Source organism: Anolis carolinensis, unplaced genomic scaffold (genome assembly GCF_035594765.1).
Source record: "Anolis carolinensis isolate JA03-04 unplaced genomic scaffold, rAnoCar3.1.pri scaffold_9, whole genome shotgun sequence".
NCBI lineage: Eukaryota > Metazoa > Chordata > Lepidosauria > Squamata > Dactyloidae > Anolis > Anolis carolinensis.
In genome coordinates, this window is record NW_026943820.1 from 21,546,600 (window position 1) to 21,570,492 (window position 23,893).

The 23,893-nt window shown below is 38.7% G+C and overlaps 1 protein-coding gene across 4 annotated transcripts in view; it reads left to right on the forward strand.

Moving 5' to 3' along the window:
• Nucleotides 1–23,893, forward strand: part of cdh8 (cadherin 8) — a 342,332-nt gene that overhangs the window by 140,221 nt on the left and 178,218 nt on the right. For all 4 annotated transcript variants that reach the window (XR_010000603.1, XR_506715.3, XM_062961879.1 and 1 more), the window contains exon 3: nucleotides 11,142–11,436. Coding sequence is in view for 2 of the 4 variants with exons in the window: in XM_062961879.1 (XP_062817949.1) it covers nucleotides 11,142–11,436 (295 nt within the window). In the remaining 2 variants the exon portion in view is untranslated. The remainder of the gene's footprint in view (nucleotides 1–11,141; nucleotides 11,437–23,893) is intronic.

A 23,893-nucleotide genomic window follows, 5' to 3' on the forward strand; every position in this document is an offset into this window, starting at 1 on the left:
TATAACATGCTGTCACTCTCTATTATGAATAGTTACTATAAAATAGCACCAAGGTTAAAATACAGCAGGAAAAAGGCAATGATTCGGGTACTGAATCTGCATAATTAAGATGCAAACTGGTAATATCTGTCATTATAAAATTTTGCATAGTATGGAAATTAAGTGTCCAGATTAGAAGGTCTGGGATATGACAACACTATTGCAGAGTCAATGGATATTTGAATGGTAGCAGATGCTTGAGGTCATGCTGGTAGCAGTTATAAGACGGGATGACCCTGGTTGCAAGATTTGCTTGCACAGGCAATCTATGAGTCAAGCTATATGTGACCCAGGTTTTTCAGTGTTTTTGTGGTTAACTTCAATTATCTATTTCTAGCAAGATATTTTGTAGTATAGGATACTGCAACAAAATAATTTTCTAGATTATTGAACAAAACAATCATTAAAAAGTCATGTTTGTAGGAGGCCAACAATTCTAGGGTATACTTTTTTCATGTGCCCTGCACTTTCAGTTGAAATGTTGGCTTTTATGATAAAATATAATTTTTAGACTGATGGGGAGATCAAAGTGGGACTTGTCCTGGATGTGACTGTGTAAGATCATGTAGAACGGTGTGTTTTAATAATCCAATATGCACAGATTATCAGGAGATGGCAGAGTATGTGAATGTATGTGCATTCACAAATACACATTTTTACACTTAAGTGGAATATTCAGATTTAATATTATATGTCCGCAGTCCTCCTACTGATATTTGTAATTCCTGTCTCTTCTGGAGAAAAACAACCTCATTACACTCTAAAAAGCCACCCCCAACAAAAACCTCATTAAATTTTGATTCCCTCTCTGTTTGGACTAATTCTCTTTTGTGAAGAATTATGCATTTCCTGCACCGAAAATATGATCCATTGGGCATATTTGCTTGTGCAATATTTCTTGTATATTGTTTGCTTGTAATTATGTGTGTTTGTGATGAATGTACACAGGAAACTGTAAATATAGACGACAGTATGATGGCATCTTATTTTTTTTCCCCAGGACATGCATTCATTATTGAATAATAAATAAGATTTGTGATGGTATGATATGTGCAACATTTACATTTATATCAAATCCATTGATCAGTACTGAATCCTGGAGGATCTAACAATGATTAAGGATATCTGAGTAAACATATTCTGAAGGTGATGGTAGGAAGCCAGAAATAAACTCTATTGTAACAACTGCATCCTCTATACAAAAACAACTGGCACGTGGTCCACGATTGTCAGAATCTGGCAGCCTTCAGAAATAATCTGGTTACCATTTTGTCATCAATGTGTTGTTTCTATAGAGAAAAGTAGAATTCAAGATATTATCTTTCTACTTCATTCTATACCACTTTAAATTAAAAGCATGGGCATTGATCTTTTTAGTTTCATGTCTTTCCTAGGCTAATGACAGTTAAGCTCAAAATGGGAGATGATGCATCAGGCACAGATTTAGTGAATGTCGCCTAATACATAGAAATCAAGCATCTCTTAATACTTGTGAGTTAGGATGAAACCTTAGGAGCTGCTTTTATGGATGTTCAAAAACTCACATATACAACACTAGCTGTGCCCGGCCACGCGTTGCTGTGGCAAAGTGGTGGTGGTATTGGTTAAAAATTGTTGTTTAATTTTTATTTGACGTTATTTGCATTTTTAAATTAATTTTATTGTAAGTTATATTTTTATTTATTATATTTTATTATTTTCTTGTATTATTTTTAGTTATTTTCTGTTATTATAGTATTATAGTATCCTCAGAAGATGCCTGCCATAGATGTGGGCGAAACGTCAGGAGAGAATACTTCTGGAACATGGCCACACAGCCCGAAAGACATACAACAACCCTGTGATCCCGGCCATGAAAACCTTCGACAACACATTATAGTATTTTATTGTATCAATTTTTTAGTGTTTTTTATTATTTTTTATTGGGTTGCTAGGAGACCAAGTTGGAGGAGCTTAGCCTTCTAACTGGCAGCAATTGGATAAAAGCAATTATTCCTCTCTCTCTAATTAGGACTTTATTTTTCTTTTCTTTTTGTTGTATCAACCTAGAGGCGTGGATGATGGGTTGTGTTGTCAAATTTCGAGGTTGGGGGGCCTGTAGTTTTGTTGTTTTGTGGGTCGCCGTGATGCCATCACTCTTTTATATATATAGATATGAAACAACATATACAGTTGACAATATGAGGAAACAGGGTGGAAACGTTCACTATAAGGAAAACCAACAGCTTCACCAAATCAGTATCCTACAGCTTTAGTGGAATATGGCCTGTCACTGAAAATTCCCTCTTCTTGGGGATGTCATTAAGTGCCTACAGAAGCAACACTACAGAAGCCATGTCCAGATGCTTCCATACCTAGCTACCACATCATGGTGGTAAGGTAAAGGTAAAGTTTTCCCCTGACATTAAGTCCAGTCGTGACCGACTCTGGGGGTTGGTGCTCATCTCCATTTCTAAGCTGAACCCCGGGAGCGGTGTGAGCGGCCGCTGTTAGCTCCAGCTTCTGCCAGCCTAGCAGTTCGAAAACATGCAAATGTGAGTAGATCAATAGGTACCACTCCGGCGGGAAAGTAACGGCGCTCCATGCAGTCATGCTGGCCACATGACCTTGGAGGTGTCTACAGACAACGCCGGCTCTTCGGCTTAGAAATGGAAATGAGCACCAACCCCCAGAGTCAGACATGACTGGACTTAATGTCAAGAGAAACCTTTACCTTTACCTTTAAACCTAGGGCATTTTCACCAAAATCCCAGAACTATCAATGGGAGCAAACCCTAGCTTCATCTAAATTGTCCATCCAGAGCATTACTCTTCACCAAAAGGGTGCCAAGGTGTACACAAAAGTCATCTGTTTTTGCCCTGCTACCTGCCATGAGACACACATGCCAATACAGCAGATACTGTTGTGAACTCTTAAATAGGTTTCTTAGACTGGCTTCCTGCAGTCCAGGTACTATTAACTGTGTACCTACTGTGAGATGCATGATGTTGAAAGCACCTGGCCTTTCAGCAGATGTTAACAATGAGTCTGCTGAGTCCAAATGATTCATCATTAAAGGCAATGCAGATTTCATGAAGTGTATATTGGATGGCAAATACAGTAGAGTCTCACTAATCCAAGCTAAACGGGCCAGCAGAAGCTTGGATAAGCGAATATCTTGGATTATAAGGACTGATCAAGGAAAAGCCTATTAAACATCAAATTAGGTTATGATTTTACAAATTAAGCACCAAAACTTCATGTTATACAACAAATTTGACAGAAAAAGTAGTTCAGTACGCAGTAATGTTATGTTGTAATTACTGTATTTATGAATTTAGTACCAAAATATCACGATATATTGGAAACATTGACTACAAAAATGGCTTGGATTATCCAGAGGCTTGGATAAGCGAGGCTTGGATTAGTGAGACTCTACTGTAATATCAGTGTACTGATTGGTGAGGAGCCCCAGTGGCGAAGTGTGTTAAAGCGCTGAGCTGCTGAACTTGCAGACCGAAAGGTCCCAGGTTCAAATCCCGGGAGCGGAGTGAGCGCCTGCTGTTGCTCCAGCTTCTGCCAACTTAGCAGTTCAAAAACATGTCAATGTGAGTAGATCTATAGGCACCGCTCTGGCAGGAAGGTAACGGCGCTCCATGCAGTCATGCCAGTGGCCACATGACCTTGGAGGTGTCTACGGACAACTCCGGCTCTTCAGTTTAGAAATGGAGATGAGCACCAACCCCCAGAGTCACACATGACTGGACATAACGTCAGGGGAAACCTTTACCTTTACCTTACTGATTGGTGATAAGACATGTCAACTTTGCACTCTCACTCAGGACTTCATCACACATAGATAAGGAAAGCAGGAGAAAACAGAATCCTGCGTGTGGAATCATCTGCTTTACAAAGGATTCCATCTTTTCAAAAGACAGAGAATTGATTTACCCTCATCACACAGCCTCAACCATCCCCTTAGAGGAGACCCAAGGCACCATTCTTAAGAATGCCCATTCCTCCATGTCACTGAAATGATTCAACATGGGTGAATCTGGCAGATCCCATCCCACATGTCTCTAAGCACTTTCTCCCATTTCCAGGCATATCAGAAGCTCAGAAGATTATTTCTCCTTGGCTTCTGATCCCCCCCATTTCTCCACACTTCTGACACAGTTCACTGATGAAACAGCACAGATGACAACCAGAAGTCTGTCTGTGTCATATGATGGGCTCCATGGTACTTTGTCTATTTACTTTTTTCGAAGCGTGTGAAAAGGAGGCCCTTGCATGTGATGAAGTCCTAAGAGACCAGTATAAATAAGAAAAAAAAACCTGGGAGCTAAATTGTGGTCCATGTCTCATCCACCCAATCAAACAACACAAATACTGAAAGTTGTGGTACACCTGGTCAATACCTGAACCGATACCATCCCACCATACTCCAGAAGTGCTAACGTGGCTTAACTAAGGCCAAGAATCTAGCCTCCTCCAAAATCCTCTGGCCGGTGGTTCAAATCCAGGGAACAGGGTGAGCTCCCACTGTTAGCCCCAGCTTCTGCTAACCTAGCAGTTCGAAAACATGCAACTGTGAGTAGATCAATAGGTACCGCTCTGGTGGGAAGGTAACGGCGCTCCATGCAGTCATGCCAGCCACATGACCTTGGAGGTGTCTATGGACAATGCCGGCTCTTAGAAATAGAAATGAGCACCAAGCCCCAGTCATACATGACTAGACTTAATGTTTAGCTTTATCTTATGCTCTATGTGTGTCAACCTGGAGCACAGCACCACATACAACCATATCTGGTCTCTATCTTTGCTGTCCATCAAATGCTGTCCAATGTGCAGATGCGGTTTCTGCACTTTCAGATACTGTCAAACACTTGTGTTGTAGCAGAAAATTCAGTCATTTATCCTCTTTCTGTTGCTTATCATTTATTCTGGCCTCACATAATTACGAGCTTAATGATCTTTAACCTTGACATTAGCAGAGGATTCTGAATCTTGAAAGTTTCTTTATATTCTGATGCATATTTAATGGAACTAAAAAAAATGTTTCTTGGGGGATGAAATTGCCACATTTACTGTCTTTAGATATAATTTCTAGCTTTTGTTCAGTGACACAGAAATTATCATAGATTTTAGAAAAGGTGAGGGCTCCCAGCGATTGCTATCTGTGGAGAATCTGTTTGATTGTCTATTATATTGTTTCTATATTCAAGTAAGAATCACATGAATGTTTTCGGTATTTGCCTTTGTGTTTTTGACTGCTACCAGTATGCAGAAAGGCTTTTGTGTGCATGCGTAAATATCACATTCATCATTTATTTGATCCTTCTTTAATTATTTTTTAAACAAGAAAAACAATAATTGCCATTTTGGTGTGGTACTTGGGGCAGGAGGAACAGCAAAAGGATATAAACTTAGTTCTTAGTGTGGATCCAATTAAATGCTTTTGATTGGATTTTAGCTCAATATTGTCAGTTATCCATCATCTCATATATGAGATACAGGCTTGTTAATGAAATACAAATGCATATAGGCCAATAGCTTATATAATATGGTTGTAGTGATTTAAAGTATTAGTTTTTAAAAAATAAAATTAAAATTATGTACAATTGTGAACAAAGCATTTATTCTACAGTGAGATCATTGTAAATTAAAGGGCTAGCACACAGAACTGGTTCGGAGTCTGCATATACCGTATATACTCTAGTATAAGCTGACCCAAATATAAGCCGAAGCACCTAATTTTACCACAAAATCTGGGAAAACATTGACTCCAATATAAGCCGAGGGTGGTGAATTTCAGAAATAAAAATAGATGCCAATAAAATTACATTAATTGAGGCATCAGTAGGTTAAATGCTTTTGAATATTTACATCAAGCTCAAATTTAAGATAAGACTGTCCAACTCTGATCCAATCATTATTCTCATCTTCTTCAGTGTAAATGTGCTTATGTATCCTTTTAATAATAATAGAGTAAAATAATACATATAATAATAATAATAATAACAACAACAACAATAGGAAAATAATACAAGTAATAATAAATAGAGTAAAATAATAAATGCAATAATGATAATAATATCAGAGTGAAAGAATAAATGTATTAAAAATAATATTAAAAATAGAGTAAAATAAATGTAATACAGTAGAGTCTCACTTATCCAACACTCGCTTATCCAACGTTCTGGATTATCCAACGCATTTTTGTAGTCAATGTTTTCAATATATCGTGATATTTGGGTGCTAAATTCATAAATACAGTAATTACTACATAGCATTACTGCATATTGAACTACTTTTTCTGCCAAATTTGTTGTCTAACATGATGTTTTGGTGCTTCATTTGTAAAATCATAACCTAATTTGATGTTTAATAGGCTTTTCCTTAATGCCTCCTTATTATCCAACATATTCGCTTATCCAACATTCTGCCGGCCCGTTTATGTTGGATAAGTGAGACTCTACTGTAGTAGCAACAATAACAGAGACAAATAATAAATGTAATAATACAAATAATAATAGAGAAAAATAATAAATGTATCATATATTCTCAAGTATAAGCTGACCCAAATACAAGCCAACCAGGACCCTCACCCGAGTATAAGCCGAGGGGGGCTTTTTCAGTCTTAAAAAAGGGCTGAAAAACTAGGCTTATACTCGAGTATATACAGTAAATGCTTTTGATTGGATTTTGGCTCAATATTGTAAGTTATCCATCATCTCATATATGAGATACAGGTTTGTTAATGAAATACAAATGCATATAGGCCAATAGCTCATATAGTATGGTTGTAGTGATTTAAAGTATTTCTTTTAAAAAAATAAAATTAAAATTATGTAAAATTGTAAACAAAACATTTATTCTACAGTTAGATCATTGTAAATTAAAGGGCTAGCACACAGAACTGGTTTGGAGTCTACATATAATCACTTTCTGTTCAGTCTGGGTCAAAAGAAGAAATCAATCTACTAACTGATCTTCTAAGGAGATCCTAGCTCTCTGATATAAAACATGAGCATTCACTGGAATAACATTTGACTGAACAACTTTATCTTCATTTTGCAAGACGCCAAAGGTGTTTTGCTTGAAGACCAGTCCTCAGGGCAAGAAGGTGGCTTGAGTCTTTCAATGACAAAAACTCATTACGACTAAAAAGAGATTGTACTGTGTCCAAAACCACCAAAATGGATATCCAAAATTTATTTTCTGCTAAACAATAGAGATGGAACTATGCCTGATCTAAATAATAAAATATATCCTTTGAGGATGAGCATACAATAGGTTTATGAAAGAAAGATCAATGTCTTTCGCAGGTATATATGACAAAGCACTAAGCTGTTTCCAGATATTGTTTTTTGTGCTTCACAAGAAAGTGCACTCTTTGTAGGAGAAAATAGTTACCTGATTAGCTTGAAGAAGTGAGCTTGACTTCATGAAAGGCCTCTCTTTTGCTCAAGTGGGTTGGAGAGATTCTGCACTTTTCAAACAGATTGTTTCTCTTACTCTCATCTTTCTTTATTATCCATTTTTCATTTCACAACTACACATAGCATACAGATGATTCTGACTGGCATTAGTGATATACTTTACACTTGAGGATCTTCTCTGCTTCCTTCTAAGAGTAACTTTTCTTCTGATGACTTCATTAGTCTGGATTTTAGCTGGTGGCTGAGTCAAGAAATAGAAAATCTTTAACTGCACAGCCATCAAAAAAGGACACTGTGACTGACATAACAAACCATTATGTCAGCATCGTTCACAGGGGTTTTGACCCCTGTACTGCCTATTGTAGGATTGTTTTTTCCATGCAAGTCTAAATTGTGATTTTTTTAAAAAGGAACATTTTAACACCTATAAAGCTATTTGTGGAGCCAGTTTCCCAAAGGTACCATACCCATCTGAACAAATTTTACAGGAATCAAAAACAAATGTTCCATTGTTAAGAGTCAGACACCAGCCAATATAAACTCAGTTTATTGCAAAAACAACACAAAGCAGCCTAAGAAACAATCAAAAGAGGCTCAAAAACACTTTCTCTTCAGTGTGAGATGATAATGTCCAAGAAGAACTCGAAAAATCCAAACTCAGGATATAATCTGGATTATCCTTGGAGATAATCCAGATTAAAACAAACTTAGTTGAGAAAGCTGGAAACTTGCTCCACCTGCTGGTTGGAGCTAAACAAACACAGGAAAGCTACGAGCAGTTACCCAGTGACCAACAGCCACACAATGCCCCAAAATGTAGTTAAAGCTAGACCGTGTTGTAAAGAAGTCACGGCCGCCACATCCGGTCCGTGTCGTTAGGGAGAGTCACAGATATCGAGTTCCAGTCCAAGTCGCCAGGGAGAAGCCAGAGTCACCGAATTCCAGTCCAGATCGTTTGGGAGAAGTCAGAGTCACCGAATTCCAGTCCAAGGTAAACACAAAGAGCCAAAATGATGGAGGCAAGCCGGCAGGTCCCAAAGCAGTCTTCCAAACACGTCTTCTGAAACAGAGATCCCAAAAAGCGCCCAACAAAACTTGCCGATTGCAAAGTTACATTAGCAACAAACTTACTTTTATCTACAAGTCCTCCTCCGAACTTGAGCCAGCCAACGCCCCATCCACAGCTGGTTGCTGCAAATCCTCATCAGAACTGGAGTTGCCCAACGCCCCACCTCCAGCTGCAGCCCTTCTACGATGTCTCCAGCCAGACCACCTTCCATCCAAACCCATAACTCCCCGGGACCCATCTGTATCATCTCTGTGCCATCCCTCAAATGTACCACTGCTTGTGGGTTCCTCAAGAATCTCCTGGATCTCCTGAACCCTAGTCCAATCCATCTCTTCACTCCCAGAGTCTGACATCCCATCCTCCTGACTCTCAGCCCCACAATCCCCTTCAAAACCCTCAAAGGTATCATCATCAGTGGGTTCCATAAGTATTTCCCGGATTCTCTTCCTTTGTTGTTCCCCATCAGAGTCTTGCTCACGAGTCGTCTTCCTGCCTCTTCTAATACAACTAGTAGTATCTCTACTTGAAGACTCCATCACAACATCCATTCTTTTGCTATAAAATGCATTTTTCCAAGCCCTGTATCAAAGTGATTTGATACATTATGATCGTACATATTATTCTACTCCTAGCCAAAAATGTGCTTCTACACATGACTCATTTTTCTTTTCTTTTTTAAATTTAGTATCTTTTGGAAACAAACTCCACCTTTACAAACCGCTCATATTTTGAGTGTTGTAATAATAAATCTTTTTAGGTGCATATTTTGAGATCCAGCAATATGTTTATTTCATAGCACATTTTATACATTTAGTACTGTTGAATTCTCCTTTTCAGCAGTTTATGTAATGAAGAAGTATCACTATATATGTGTGTGTGTGTGTGTGGTTCACAGGAGAAGGACAATGAAATATTTATATATCCTTGTTCATCTGTAGAATAATATATGCTGTCTTCAAATCTCCAATTCAATTCTCAAAATCAAAAGCCTTCTCCTCAGAGATGAGCAAGTCCCTGGTACATGGATCATACTTGACAAGTGATTAGTAATAATTAATAAACTTTCCAGAGAGAGACTTGGATAATGCCCAGGGAATGGAGGCTTGCATACAACATGAGGGACAATGTTATTTTTGAAGCAAACTTTTCCCTAATATTGCTTAGTAGTTTGCTTTTTTCAAAACATTGTTTCATGAAGAGCCCACTGGAAATGAATACACCAGGCATTTTTATTATTCAATTAAGCAGCTATTGAACTGAAAGAGCTGTTAACACTGCTTCTGTCAATGTGGCAAGATCATTTTGATCATGTTTGCTAAATGAACTGCGGTCCTCCTTAAGGTAGCCTATATTTACAAAACAGAACATCAATTCAGATCCAAACTATATACAATAAATCAATGGGTTAGAATGAAATTGCACAATGCTTCTTATGTAATGGCTTTTGGGATATTCGGTGCGTTTCTTCATTTCTGAAGCCATCAAAAACATTTGCATAACACATATGGAATCTTAAATGTATATAGCACTGGGTTTTTATTATATTCAGCTTTGATTAGTAGGCATGCAAATTGTTCTTTGTTTTTCGTGTTTAAATAGTGACATAGATCAGCAGAGCTTGGATGAAAGCACAAATAGACCCCCCCCCTTTAGATATTTGAAACACAACACAAATAACCATAAATGTCCATGGGATGCAAACATCTTTTAAAAACGTGTCTATCCAAGACAACGTTTGCTTATTTGAATAGTGGTTCTTGTTTGTTTGGGTCTTTAGGGGGAGGGGATTATTTTTCTAGGTTTGGGATATAAGTAAAAAGTAGAGCACAGGAGTTCGACCAGCTCAAAGTTTTAAGTGTTACTCTTGTCAACATCTTACATTATTATTATTATTTACATTATTAGGCCCGGGCTGTGGCGCAGGCGGGAGAGCAAGCCAGTGCAATTAACCGCAATGAATCACTCTGACCAGGAGGTCATGAGTTCGAGCCCCGCTCAGAGCCTATGTTTGTCTTGTCTTTGTTCTATGTTTAAAGGCATTGAATGTTTGCCTATATGTGTAATGTGATCCGCCCTGAGTCCCCTTCGGGGTGAGAAGGGCGGAATATAAATGCTGTAAATAAATACATAAATAAATTTCTAAAAACACAAATCAACTGCAAAATTGATATTTGAAGACACTTCTCACTTTATCAAAGTCTTATAAAAGGGAATTTCCTTCCACAAAATCCATGCTGATATAAAGGGTCCTAGCAATCGGTCACTTGTACACCAACAAGGTGACTTCTTTCTGATTACCTTCATTACTGTGGCTGTGGCGCAGGCTGGAGAGCAAGCCAGCTGCAACCAGCTGTAATGAATCACTCTGACCAGGAGGTCATGAGTTCGAGGCCCACTCGGAGCCTATGTTTGTCTTGTCTTTGTTCTATGTTAAAAAGCATTGAATGTTTGCCTATATGTGTAATGTGATCCGCCCTGAGTCCCCTTTGGGGTGAGAAGGGCAGAATATAAATGCTGTAAATAAATAAATAAATAAATAAAATGTGTGGCAAAGGACGAGAAGATCATGGTGTTCCATTTGTATCATTAAATCACTTCTTTGTCATTTCAGCTGCACACAGATTTGGATCCTGGACTCAGCAACATCAAGTACATTCTGTCAGGCGATGGAGCTGGGACTATCTTTGTAATCAATGACAAGACAGGGGACATTCATGCGATGAAAAGACTTGACCGAGAAGAAAAAGCCGAGTATACGCTGACAGCCCAAGCAGTCGATAGCGAAACAAACAAACCTCTGGAGCCTCCTTCAGAATTCATTATCAAGGTCCAAGACATCAATGACAATCCTCCAGAGTTTGTCGATGGTCCATATCACGCAACAGTTCCAGAAATGTCTCTTGTGGGTATGTATTGGGATCTACAGTTTCAAGTACTTGGCAAAGCTAGAGTTTATATTTCATTTCATTTGCAAATCAATGCATGAAAAATGATTTGAGTAATTTTATTCTCTCTAAATGGTTATGCTGGAATGGCTTTCTCCAACAAAACAGAGGTTACATTTGCATTTCAGTCAAGATATTGTGGTCAAAGTAGTGGTTGCTGAAGCCTATTTATCGTTATTTGTTCCAACACACCACTGTAATCCTATTGGTATTTTGTTGATGCTTAATTATCCATTTATGTGCATTCTTCTACACAGATGCACCACTTAGGATATGTGCCTACATATTTATTCTTCCACCCTCCAACTATAATTAGACAGCAATGCTGAAAGGAAAGTGTTGTGTCTGCAAAGCTGATGGTAAGGTCCTTGAGTGGATTTAATCAATTAGCAGTTTGAACTAAGAAGAGGCAAAGCGGAATGGCAAAATTAGTAGTACTGAAACTAAGGAAAGGAATGAGGAGCATTTCATCACTTGCTTTTTCAAGCAGCACAGAGGAGGGCCCGGAGCTCAAGAAATTTTGCATATAGAAAGCCAGCAGGACTTCAGTATCATTAGTTATTTATAAGATATCAAAACTGGAAGAATTGAGGTGGAGGCCAAAAAAAAAAAACTTTTGAAAGCTGACTAGGGGTGCACCTACAGTGAAGAAACTGTATAGGTTGTTGTCTTGTCTCTTTGCATCAGCTGACGGCCCCTCCCCCCAATAACATGCTATTCTAATTATATATATATATATATATATATATATATATATATATATATACACACACATACATACACACTGTATATATATATACAGTAGAGTCTCACTTATCCAACACTCAGTTATCCAACGTTCCGGATTATCCAATGCATTTTTGTAGTTAATGTTTTCAATACATTGTGATATTTTGGTGCTAAATTCATAAATACAGTAATTACTGTCAGAGCGCGCGGTTTGGATAAACACACATGCAGCGGAAGATCAACGAAGAATCACTGGCACCAATAAAGAGGCTGAAGCCTGTTTGACTATCTACAAAAGATTTACTAACAAACGGATAACTCTCAAGACGATATATACAGACAGAGTGCAGAGAGGCAGAGGGCAGAGAGATAACAGATAACACAGGGAGCTATTTATAACCACCTCTGCTGTCTGATGCAATACACAGTTAACTTTTTACACACTCGCATAGTGGACAGCAGACAGTGCATGATGCAATCTCCAGCTCACATTGCATCACTATAACTCAATTACATTTAAACAACTCTATATACAATCACGTCAACAATTACTACATAGCATTGCTGCGTATTGAACTACTTTTTCTGTCAAATTTGTTGTATAACATGATGTTTTGGTGCTTAATTTGTAAAATCATAACCTAATTTGATGTTTAATAGGCTTTTCCTTAATCCCTCCTTATTACCCAACATATTCGCTTATCCAACGTTCTGCCGGCCCGTTTATGTTGGATAAGTGAGACTCTACTCTGTGTGTGTGTGTGTGTGTGTGTGTGTGTGTATATATATATATATATATATATATATATATATATATGAGATATTATTTAATATATAATAATTATAACATATTGTATATACATATAATATTCATAATATTATATTGTAATACAATATACTAATAATACAATATAATAATATTAATTATATATTATATTTACAAGTAATATTACTAATAATATTACAATATATTGATATAGTACAATATAGTAATTTATTGCCAGTAGTGTACTATGCTAATAATATAATATTGTATGTATGTATTTTATGGAGCCCTGGTGGCGAAGTGTGTTAAAGCACTGAGCTGCTAAACTTGCAGACCAAAAGGTCTCAGGTTCAAATCCTGGGAGCGGAATGAGCGCCCGCTGTTAGCCCCAGCTCCTGTCAACCTTGCAGTTCGAAAACATGCCAATGTGAGTAGATCAATAGGTACCGCTCCAGCGGGAAGGTAACGGCGCTCCATGCAGTCATGCCAGCCACATGACCTTGGAGGTGTCTACGGACAATGCCGGCTCTTTGGCTTAGAAATGAAGATGAGCACCAACCCCCAGAGTCAGATATGACTTGACTTAATGTCAGGGGAAATCTTTACCTTTACCTATGTAAATTTAATTTGTAAGCCGTTCTGAGTTAATATGACTTTAGCCTTCTCTGCCAAAATTTCCTAGTGCCTCACCAAACTATTATTCTCATGATTCTATAGTATTGAGCCAGGACAGTTAAAGTGGAACCACACTGCATTAATTCTACAATGTAGATGCACCTTATGGCTTGGGAATGTCATGTTGTGGGAGTGAATCCAGGAAATTTCACATCTTCTTGTTTCCGTTACCTTTTTGGTCCTGTCCATGATAGGAACCATGCTTTAGCTCAGTATTGAGAGACTTTAAGATCTGAAGCTACATCTCACTTCCTGAAGTTCCCCAATTGGACTCTGAAGATCAGAGTTCAAATTCTGTCTCTCAACAATGGAAACCCACTGAATAACTTCAGACAAACCACATACTCAGAAGAGAGTAAAGACAAGTGCTTTCTGAACAAATCTTGCCAAGAAAACCTCATGATAAGTTCACATTAAAGCAGAGCCAGCCCTAGGTAATTTTCAAGTGTAAGCGAACAGAATTTTGCCCCCCCCAAACCAATCACTGAAAAATAAAAGCGTTGGATAAGTGAAAATGTTTGATAATAAGGAGGGATTAAGGAAAAGCCTATTAAACATCAAATTACATTAAGATTTTACAAATTAAGCACTAAAACATCACGTTTTACAACAAATCAACAGAAAAAGCAGTTCAATACCTTGTGGAGGCAGGCCACAGGAGACAGGAGTTGCCTCGATGGCACCCCAACAAGATGGCACTACAGGCAACTGCCTAGTTGGCCTAGTGGGTGAACCGCCTCTGCATTAGAGTCAGCATACATTGGAAATGACTGAGAGCTTGTTTCCATTGGTTGAACAACTTGTCTCCACTGTGTTGTTGATTCTGGCTGTCCATATAACATTCTGTCACTTCCGGTGGTTATGGTCGGATATATTTGGTGCCGATCCATCTTTCAATGCAGTGAGGATAGCAAGACTGTCCACAGATTGCACCAAATCTTCATTTTGTGATGCAGTGCCCATTTCAACTAAAATAAATTCTTAATATGTATATAAATGTACATTCAGGGTAGGAACTTGATTAAATTCACATACCTGAACTGCAGCACATGTAAAATTTATACTTTACTGAGAAAGGATGTTTTACACTTAATATTCAAGCAAAAATGAACATTTTGTTTTAATTATAGATGAATCAAGGAAGAGCTCAGACTTAAGGCAGATAAAAATGCTTGCAGAAAATAGATGTATCATTGTTATGTGTCCAAAATATCTATTAGCTGGTATCTCAGACTAACCTACTTCAAATATATGGCTGCAGATAAATGGAGAGACACATGTACTTGGCTCTGAGCAGTTTGGGTGAAGGGAAAGGATAAGTGAAATGAATTGGGGAAAATAACAAAATAATGTGTACAATAGTATGTGTATACTATGTACATATTGCACACACAAATAATATTGTGTGTATGCATACATGCAAACACATACAGTACAGTCTCACTTATCCAAGCCTCGCTTATCCAAGCTTCTGGATTATCCAAGCCATTTTTGTAGTCAATGTTTTCAATATATCGTGATATTTTGGTGCTAAATTCGTAAATACAGTAATTACAACATAATATTACTGCGCATTGAACTACTTTTTCTGTCTAATTTGTTGTATAACATGATGTTTTAGTACTTAATTTGCAAAATCATAACCTAATTTGATGTTTAATAGGCTTTTCCTTAATCCCTCCTTATTATCCAAGATATTCGCTTATCCAAGCCTCTGCCGGCCCGTTTAGCTTGGATAAGTGAGACTCTACTGTATATACCTTTTGCCGAATACGCTTCCACTTTTCAGCCTAGCTGTAGAGTGTTTTTGTTATGTTTGGAACTGGCCAACAATGTGACTTTTTGTAATTTCTATAAAGCTGTCAAGACAAGACACTCATAAATGTTTACTCGGGAAAGTGCCTGGTAAACTGGTGGGCACTTTATTGCCATCATTGCATCTTGTCAGGGTTCTGAAAACAATAGACTGTTCTATTGCAGTTTTAAGACAAAACTATAGATGTACACATTAATGGAAGAGGTCAGGGCTGTCATTTTCCTGACAGCCAGTACAATTGGTTGTACAAAGTCATCTTACATTCTAAGGGCAATGGGCCCAGGAGCACTTCTGGAGCTAAGACTGGGCTGGCTTGTCAATTATAGTTACTTTCCAAGGTCTAATGTTTTCGCTCCTTTAAGTAATTTCTTCTGGAATTGGCATAGGTGATCTCTACCACCTATGTCAGCTCCTATGACCCAATATGGGTTTACCATATATACTCGAAGATAAGCCGAGTTTGTAGCCTTTATTTAGGAGCTGAAAAAGCCTCCCCGGCTTATAATCAGGGCAAAGTCAAGGCCAGCAACAGAGCCTGCAGTCTATTGTTTGCAATATGTGATCTATTTCTCTCTTCTCCCTTATCAGTGTGTTTACTTTTGCAAAGCCTCCCTCGCTCTTAATCAAGGGAATGTTTTGAAAAGAGAAACACTCTTGCAAGTCAGGAAGAAGAAAAATATATATTAATTAATCTTATGAAAGCATTTCCCCCTGAAATATTTATTAACTCTCCTACAGATATATAGGCATTAATCCCTTGTAAGCTTTTGCCATCTCTATGTACCTTATATGTGTATCTATATACATTAATTTTATATATGAATTTCCCCTCATATGTTTGCAGGTCTTTGCAAATCCTTTGTACATATAGATCCATGTACCTGTGTATCTGTAGCCATACATACACATTATTTTTATATATGAATTTACCCTCATATGTTTGCAAGTTAACATATGCTTCTTAGCGGGGGGTTGGACTGGATGGCCCATGAGGTCTCTTCCAACTCTACTATTATATAAGTCTCTGCAAATATCTATATAAAGAGAGATGTCTGGATAGATATGAATATATTCTTACCTACCTATATATAGGGCTTGCAAATATTACAGGGGGAAAATGAATACACAAATATATATAGACATGTCTAGATAGATATGAATATTATATATGGCTTACAAATATTGTAGGGGAAATGCACACACACACACACAGAGGGGATTTGCAAATGTTTCAGGGGAAAATGCATATGTGAAATTAGTGTCTATAATTATAGATCTATATCTAGCTCTGCATTGTTTATATAAGCATTGAATTTTTGCCTGTTACTATGTTGGAAGCCAGCCTGAGTCCCCATGGGGAGATAGGGTGGGATCCAAATGAAGTTATTATTATTATTAAAATTATTATTATTATGTTATTGTTGATACCATATTGTTTTTGTTGCCCCTACTGTCCTTCTGTACCTGCATTGCAGGAGGAGGGCTTGGACTTTCATTATGTAAACAGAGTACAGATAGAACCTTGTTCTTTCTATTATTTTCCCCACAGTGAAACGTTTTCAGTGTTATACTTTTAACCAAATATATAAAGGAAGCTCAAAGTGATAGATTTTTAGCTTCCTTCCTTTGTGAGTCCCAATTCAGTGCAGCTGTTCCTAAGTGGTGTGTGCATGTCCCACTGAATTACACAGGCTATGAATGACTGCAAAAGCAGTTCAGCATAAACAGTCAATTCTACTTCTTAACCTTTGATGCAAAAGAAAATTCATGCTCAAAGCTGAGATTGTTACAGTGTTAACAGTTTTTCTACCACTGCCGCCTCTGCTGTTCCCCTTCCTGTTTTAGACACCTACGAGTGATTTCAATAACCCAAAAAAGTGTATGTGTGGGGGATATCATCAGAAGCTATCATTGTACAGCTTTAGCAGAAATTGGAAGAAAATTTAGAAATAATAATAAAAATAAAGATTTCAAGTTGACAGTCTCCTCATGGAAACATGTGTTTTGAGGATTTGTCGGTTCTTGCTTTGACTGCTGGTGTAAAACAAATTAGAAATAAATAATTCCCTGTCATCTTTAAAAATATGGCTTGTTTCACACATACATATTTTTGTAATACCCATCATAAAGTATCAGATTTTACACTGTTTCAGTTCAGAGTGTGGGTGATGGCTCCAGGTGGTTCTGTGTTCTATCAAGAAAGCAAGCACATCAGGCTAATATAACAATGCAATTCAACACTGATTTTATTTCTGATGGCAGTAGTGAGTAATTTTCATAGAATCATAGAATCATAGAATAGTAGAGTTGGAAGAGACCTCATGGGCCATCTAGTCCAACCCCCTGCCAAGAAGCAGGAAATCGCATTCAAAGCACCCCCGACAGATGGCCATCCAGCCTTTTAGGAATTTTTAGGAATTTTATAATTGCTGTGGAAAATGATACAGTTTTCAAACACTATTCACAGTAGAAGATTCATTCAAGGAAAAATTCACACTTTTTGCGTAGAAAACATATCGTGTGCAAAGTAATCACAACTTCATGGAAAAATCTCTTCTCTTTGAAAAAGTTGTATGTTATGTACACAATAAGTCTCAAACTGTGAACATTCTTGTCAGTTCAGAATTCTTCTTATCAACATTTTTGGACTATTTTACAAATATCTTCATTTTTTCTGGAGTTAAAATTGCTGGAAGAAATATTAACAACCTTAAATATGCAGATGATACTACTTTGATGGCTGAAAGCGAGGAGGAGATGAGGAACCTTATAACCAAGGTGAAAGAAGAAAGTGCAAAAGCTGGGTTGCAGTTAAACATTAAGAAAACCAAGATTATGGCAACCAGACTGATTGATAACTGGCAAATAGAGGGGAAAAACGTGGAGGCAGGGACAGACTTTATATTTCTAGATGCAAAGCTTACTGCAGATGCAGACTGCAGCCAGGAAATCAGAAGATGCTTACTTCTTGGGAAGAGAGCAATGACCAACCTCAATAAAATAGTGAAGAGTAGAGACATCACACTGGCAATGAAGGTCCACATAGTTAAAGCAATGGTATTCCCTGTAGTAATCTATGGATGCGAGAACTGGACTATAAGGAACGCTGAGCGAAGGAAGGTAGACTCTGTGGTATTGGAGGAAAATTCTGAGATTGCCTTGGACTGCAAGTGCCTTGCCTCTTCCTCCTAGGCTCCTGAAGCTGCTTGCCACTTTGTCTGCTTGCTGCTGGCCACTCTGCCGGCCCGCTGCAGGCCTCAGGAGCAAAGGAGGCTGCTGCTTTTCCTCCTCTTCCTCCTCTTCCGCTGCCACCTTCATCTCTTTGTCCTTGGCTCCTGGAGTTTGGAGCAGGTCTTGTTCTTCATTGATGCCCCTGAAGCCACTGCTTTGGGCACAGCCCTTCCTGGGCACACTTGAAGCGGTGGCGGCAGTGGCGGCGGGCAGCGGTTGTGGCAGCGACCATTGGGAAGTATTTTGTATTCTCGTGATATTTTGCTAGATCTCATGAAATATTGCGAGATTCCTGCGAGATCTTGCGGAAATCTCATGAGATCTTGTGAGAATACAAGCTACTTCCTTGTTCCGCGACGAGCGACCCAATGGTGGCCACCAGCGGCGGCGGTGGTGGTAAGTTTGGGGTGGGGGGTGTAATTTCGGGGGTGGGGGGCGGCCCTAGTTTGGCTTACATCCTGAAAAAACCTAGGGCCACTCCTAGTTTGGAGCGAGCAACCAGCAAAGGCACATCTACTGGCACTTCTGCCTGCTCTTCTTCTTTGCTGTCTGAGCAGGGCTTGACATGGAAAGTGATTACACAAACCACAGAGCATTGATGCCTGTCAATGTTTTCTTTTGTGCTGTTGTATGTGAATTCGTTGTCTGGCCATCACAATTTGAAGCTAGCTTCAAAATGCATTAAATGAACAGTGTATATGGGGCCTATGAGAGCTCTGGACATTACAGTATGAAAAAGACAGGAAAGATCCTTTCTTTCAACAATGTAATTAATTAACAATATATCAATAAGAGTAGGGAGATCATGTCCTTGATTTTGTGCACTCTGGAGAAGTCAATTGAAAGCCAGGGCTCTAAGTGTTCTCAGAAGTCAAAGCTGACTTGATGGAAGATAGTAACAATCTGGGAGATAGACTGTATACAGGATGCATCTATTACTTGATTACTTGTTGCCATCTAATGTGACACTCTTAATAAAAATATATCTGTTTCCTAGCCCCACATTGAAAGTAGTGGATAAAAGCCAGTTGGGATAATTGGGAACAATAATTAAAATAATAATTAAGATTGTCATCTGACCTCCAAGAGCCTCTCCTTGGGTCTTGTGGGCTTGTATACATAATCAGTTCCTTAGTTTTGATTATTTGCTGATAGGATATTGCATTGTTAAAAGTAAATAACAACAAACTTAATCTTTCCTTCAATAACTGAAGGAGGTATAGATGCTGAGTTGTTATTTGTATGCCAGTTTCATTGAATTTAGTTTGTCTGCTCTTTGGTCTTTTAGCCAATTAATCAATTAATTAAAAATGCTCCAGTTGATTGATAGTTCATAAAAGCCATGATTTATTTATTTATTAAAAAGGAGAGAGACAGAAATAGAAATGACAGCGCTTCACATTAGAGAGTGCCCTCTTCTTCGAGGCACAGGTTTGGTCAAATACAGGAAGCTCAAGAGACCTTTGCTTATAATTAATGTGATAAATGTATTTATATGAGGTTTTGATTTAACAATTCACATTGCAGCCAAGGTTCTAGGAAGCTTCAGTTCACTCTTCCTGGCAGCCAGATTTTGTTTTCTTTGAATGGGGAAAACATAATAGCATCTTGTCTTAATGCATAGGGCAAGTGCTTCCTCTGTACTGGAGAAAGGTTTTATGAATACAATGGATTATTAAAAACTTGAGTCTGGGAGGCAGATTGAGTCTGATATCTTTCTAGGAGCTGAAATAAACTGAGCCTATTGTACTTTGGACATATGAGACAACATCTCTCATTGGAAAAGACAATGGTTAGAATTGTGTTGTAAAGTTATGATTGCGTAACCTGCAGTTGTGCATTTTGTAACTGCTCCATGTCACTCCACGTTGACTTTCCTTCTGAGTAAACAATTGTCACTCTTCTGACAGCCCATAGGGCTACAGAAGAGAAAAAACTGAGAAATGTACACATCATGGTATGAGAGTCTCTTGTAATTTTGATTTTTAAAAAGAAATGTTTTGAATGATTTCTTTTTAAAAATGCTAAAATAAAACCTCAGCATTTGGGCTGCAATTACAATGACCAGAAATAGCCCTTTTGGTAATCTTCTTGACATCTTGTTCAGATTCTAGCAAGGAAGTGACAATTTTCTCTCCTATGAAAACGGGGAGAAGGGACATATCATCATAATGCAAGGTAGATCTTATTTGAAAGAGCCTTGGAAGAAAAGCATATTCAAGTATGATTTGGAACCCACAATTTGGTACTAGTAGTTTTCCTTTCAGTGTGATAGCTCTTTGCATTACTTAGTTTTCAGTTCCTCTTCCTTTGTATGGGTGCTCTGATTCTCCAGTGCTTAATGTTCCCCCATGAATACAGATAAGATGCTGCCTGTGGAGCTGATGTCAATAGTGTTTTCTCATGAATCAGCCCTTAGAGGACAGCTGGCTGAACAATTTGATGGCCCCCTCCCCCTAGGGTCTAAATGGTTTCTTTTGCCATATGCTTGTCTGTGGTGGCCTAAGGGAGCAAAGACTCCGAAATCTGCTCTTGCAACCTAGTTTAAACTTACTATCTTCATCAACCTTTGTGAAAGGAGAGAAAGAGATTATATTCAGTACAATTCTTAGATCCAATAGAAAATATGCATTCCTTTTCTTTCTTCTTTTCATTTTTGGAGGAGCATTCCCTGACTTATCAGGGAATGCCATTTGTGAGTCACAGTGAGGCAAAAGCTATCGTTCTCATTTGATAGAGCTGGCCTCTCATTGAATATCAAGAAAACCAAAGTGCTCTTCCAACAGGCACCAGCTAATCCCTCTGCAATGCCAGGAATTCAGCTTGATGGTGTAACATTAGAAAACGTTGACCATTTCCGCTACCTTGGCAGCCACCTCTCCACAAAAGTCAACATCGACACTGAAATACAACACTGCCTGAGCTCTGCGAGTGCAGCATTTTTCCGAATGAAGCAGAGAGTGTTTGATGATTGGGACATCCGTAGAGATACCAAGGTGCTTGTTTATAAATCCATTGTCCTCCCAACCCTGCTCTACGCCTGAGAAACGTGGATGGTCTACAGACATCACACTCAACTCCTAGAGCGTTTCCATCAGCGTTGCCTCAAAAAAATCCTACAAATCTCTTGAGAAGACAGGTGGACAAATGTCAGTGTGCTGGAAGAAGCAAAGACCACCAGCACTGAAGCGATGCTCCTACGCCATCAACTTCACTGGACTGGCCACGCTGTCTGAATGCCCGATCACCATCTCCCAAAGCAGCTACTCTACTCCGAACTCAAGAACGGGAAACGTAATATTGGTGGGCAGGAAAAGAGATTTAAAGATGGGCTCAAAGCCAATCTTAAAAACTGTGGCATAGACACTGAGAACTGGGAAGCCCTGGCCCTTGAGCGCTCTAATTGGAGGTCAACTGTGACCAGCAGTGCTGCGGAGTTTGAAGAGGCACGAATGGAGGGCTTAAGGGAGAAACGTGCCAAGAGGAAAGCCCATCAAGCCAACCCTGACCGGGACCACCTTCCACCTGGAAACCGATGTCCTCATTGCAGGAGAACATGCAGATCAAGAATAGGTCTCTTCAGTGACCTAAGAACCCACCCCCAAGACACCAAAGATGGAAGACAGTCATCCTCGAAGTACGAGGGATCGCCTAAGTAAGTAAGTAAAGTCTCATGAAGCTTTTGCAGCTTCCTGGGCACTGGAAAAAGGGAAGGAAACTTTGCAATCAAGGTCTTTCAGTTGGTTTGTGGGTGAGAACCAGAATCAGAATCCAGTTTTCAAATTAGTTGAGGCCTATCTTCTGCACTCCGTCCAATAGTCAGTGCAGAGCTTCACACACACCTTTAGTTTCTAGCATGCCCAAAACCTGATAGTACATTAATTCTGTCACAAATTTAGGCAGCTTTAATATGGATCCAAAATCTGTTTGTGGGGAGACAAGTCATTATTGGCTGTCATTTGGGAGGTTCTTCAATGGGACTTGAAATTATGGACTACCTTCTTAGGCGATCCCTCGTAGTTCGAGGATGATGGTCCTCCATTTCTTGAAAGACGCCTGTGCATGATTTTTTTTAATGTGTGGAGGTCGGCTGGTCAACACACAGTCTTCACAGAGTGAGGTTCCAGCAGTGGTGTGATTAACACAACGGGAGTGGCTTCTCAGTCTGTTGTAGCCTTCTTCCGCCTTCACAGCCATTGTAACATGTACCATGTTATCCTCCGCCTGCTCCGCCGTTGAGGTCTTTGGGTCTTCGGATTGTTCTTGGTCCTGCGGCCACTCCTGGGAGTGTGTGACTCCTGTGGTTGTGCCCACAGGTTCATTGGAACATGCAAGCCCCCTCACCACGTCAAGGTGACAATCCATCGAGGGGGTATGGACTACCAGGTTCATACTCATACCACATTTTCCTCATGTGGAATCCCAAGTCTGTCATCACAAAGGTATGCTGAGAAGATGGGCTAGATAAGAAGACTGACTGACCAGTTTCCCATTGATCAGTGAGGAAGTAAATTGATTCCTGGATCCAGATATGCTAGAGCCAAGCTTTTACAGCTGTAACCAGGAAGAAGTTGCCTCTTTTATGCTAACAAATGCAAGATTTGTCGTTATCTCTAAATGTAACTTCAGTCACTACTGAACCCGCAATATATCAATTGTTCATAATATAAATGTTAACTTGTCACATACAATTCAGGACATAAACACTGAGATTGAAATGTTATACCTGTTCACCCATTGCAGCTATGTCTGAGTATGTCTAATTCAACCAACAGCAGCTGTGGTGTCGTAATGGGTTAAATCCTTGTGAACTGCTGACCTGAAAGTTAGGTCGCTGATCTGAAGGTTGCCGGATTGAATCTGCGAAACAGAGTGAGCTTCCATCTATCAGCTCTAGCTTGCGGGAACATGAGTAACACATCCGTAATCCCCTGAGCAATGTATCTGTAGAGGGCCAATTCTCTCACACTATAAACAATTTGCTAGTTGCTTCTGACACAATAAAATAAACCAACAGAAAAGGAATTTCTTATCATTCTTGGATCAACCCATTTATCTTTCCATTACCTGGAAAGAATCAGATTTCCATAACTGTTTCAAAACAACAACAACAACAACAACAATAATAATAATAATAATAATAATAATAATAATAATAATAATAATAATAATAATAATAATTTTATTTTTGTACCTGTAAA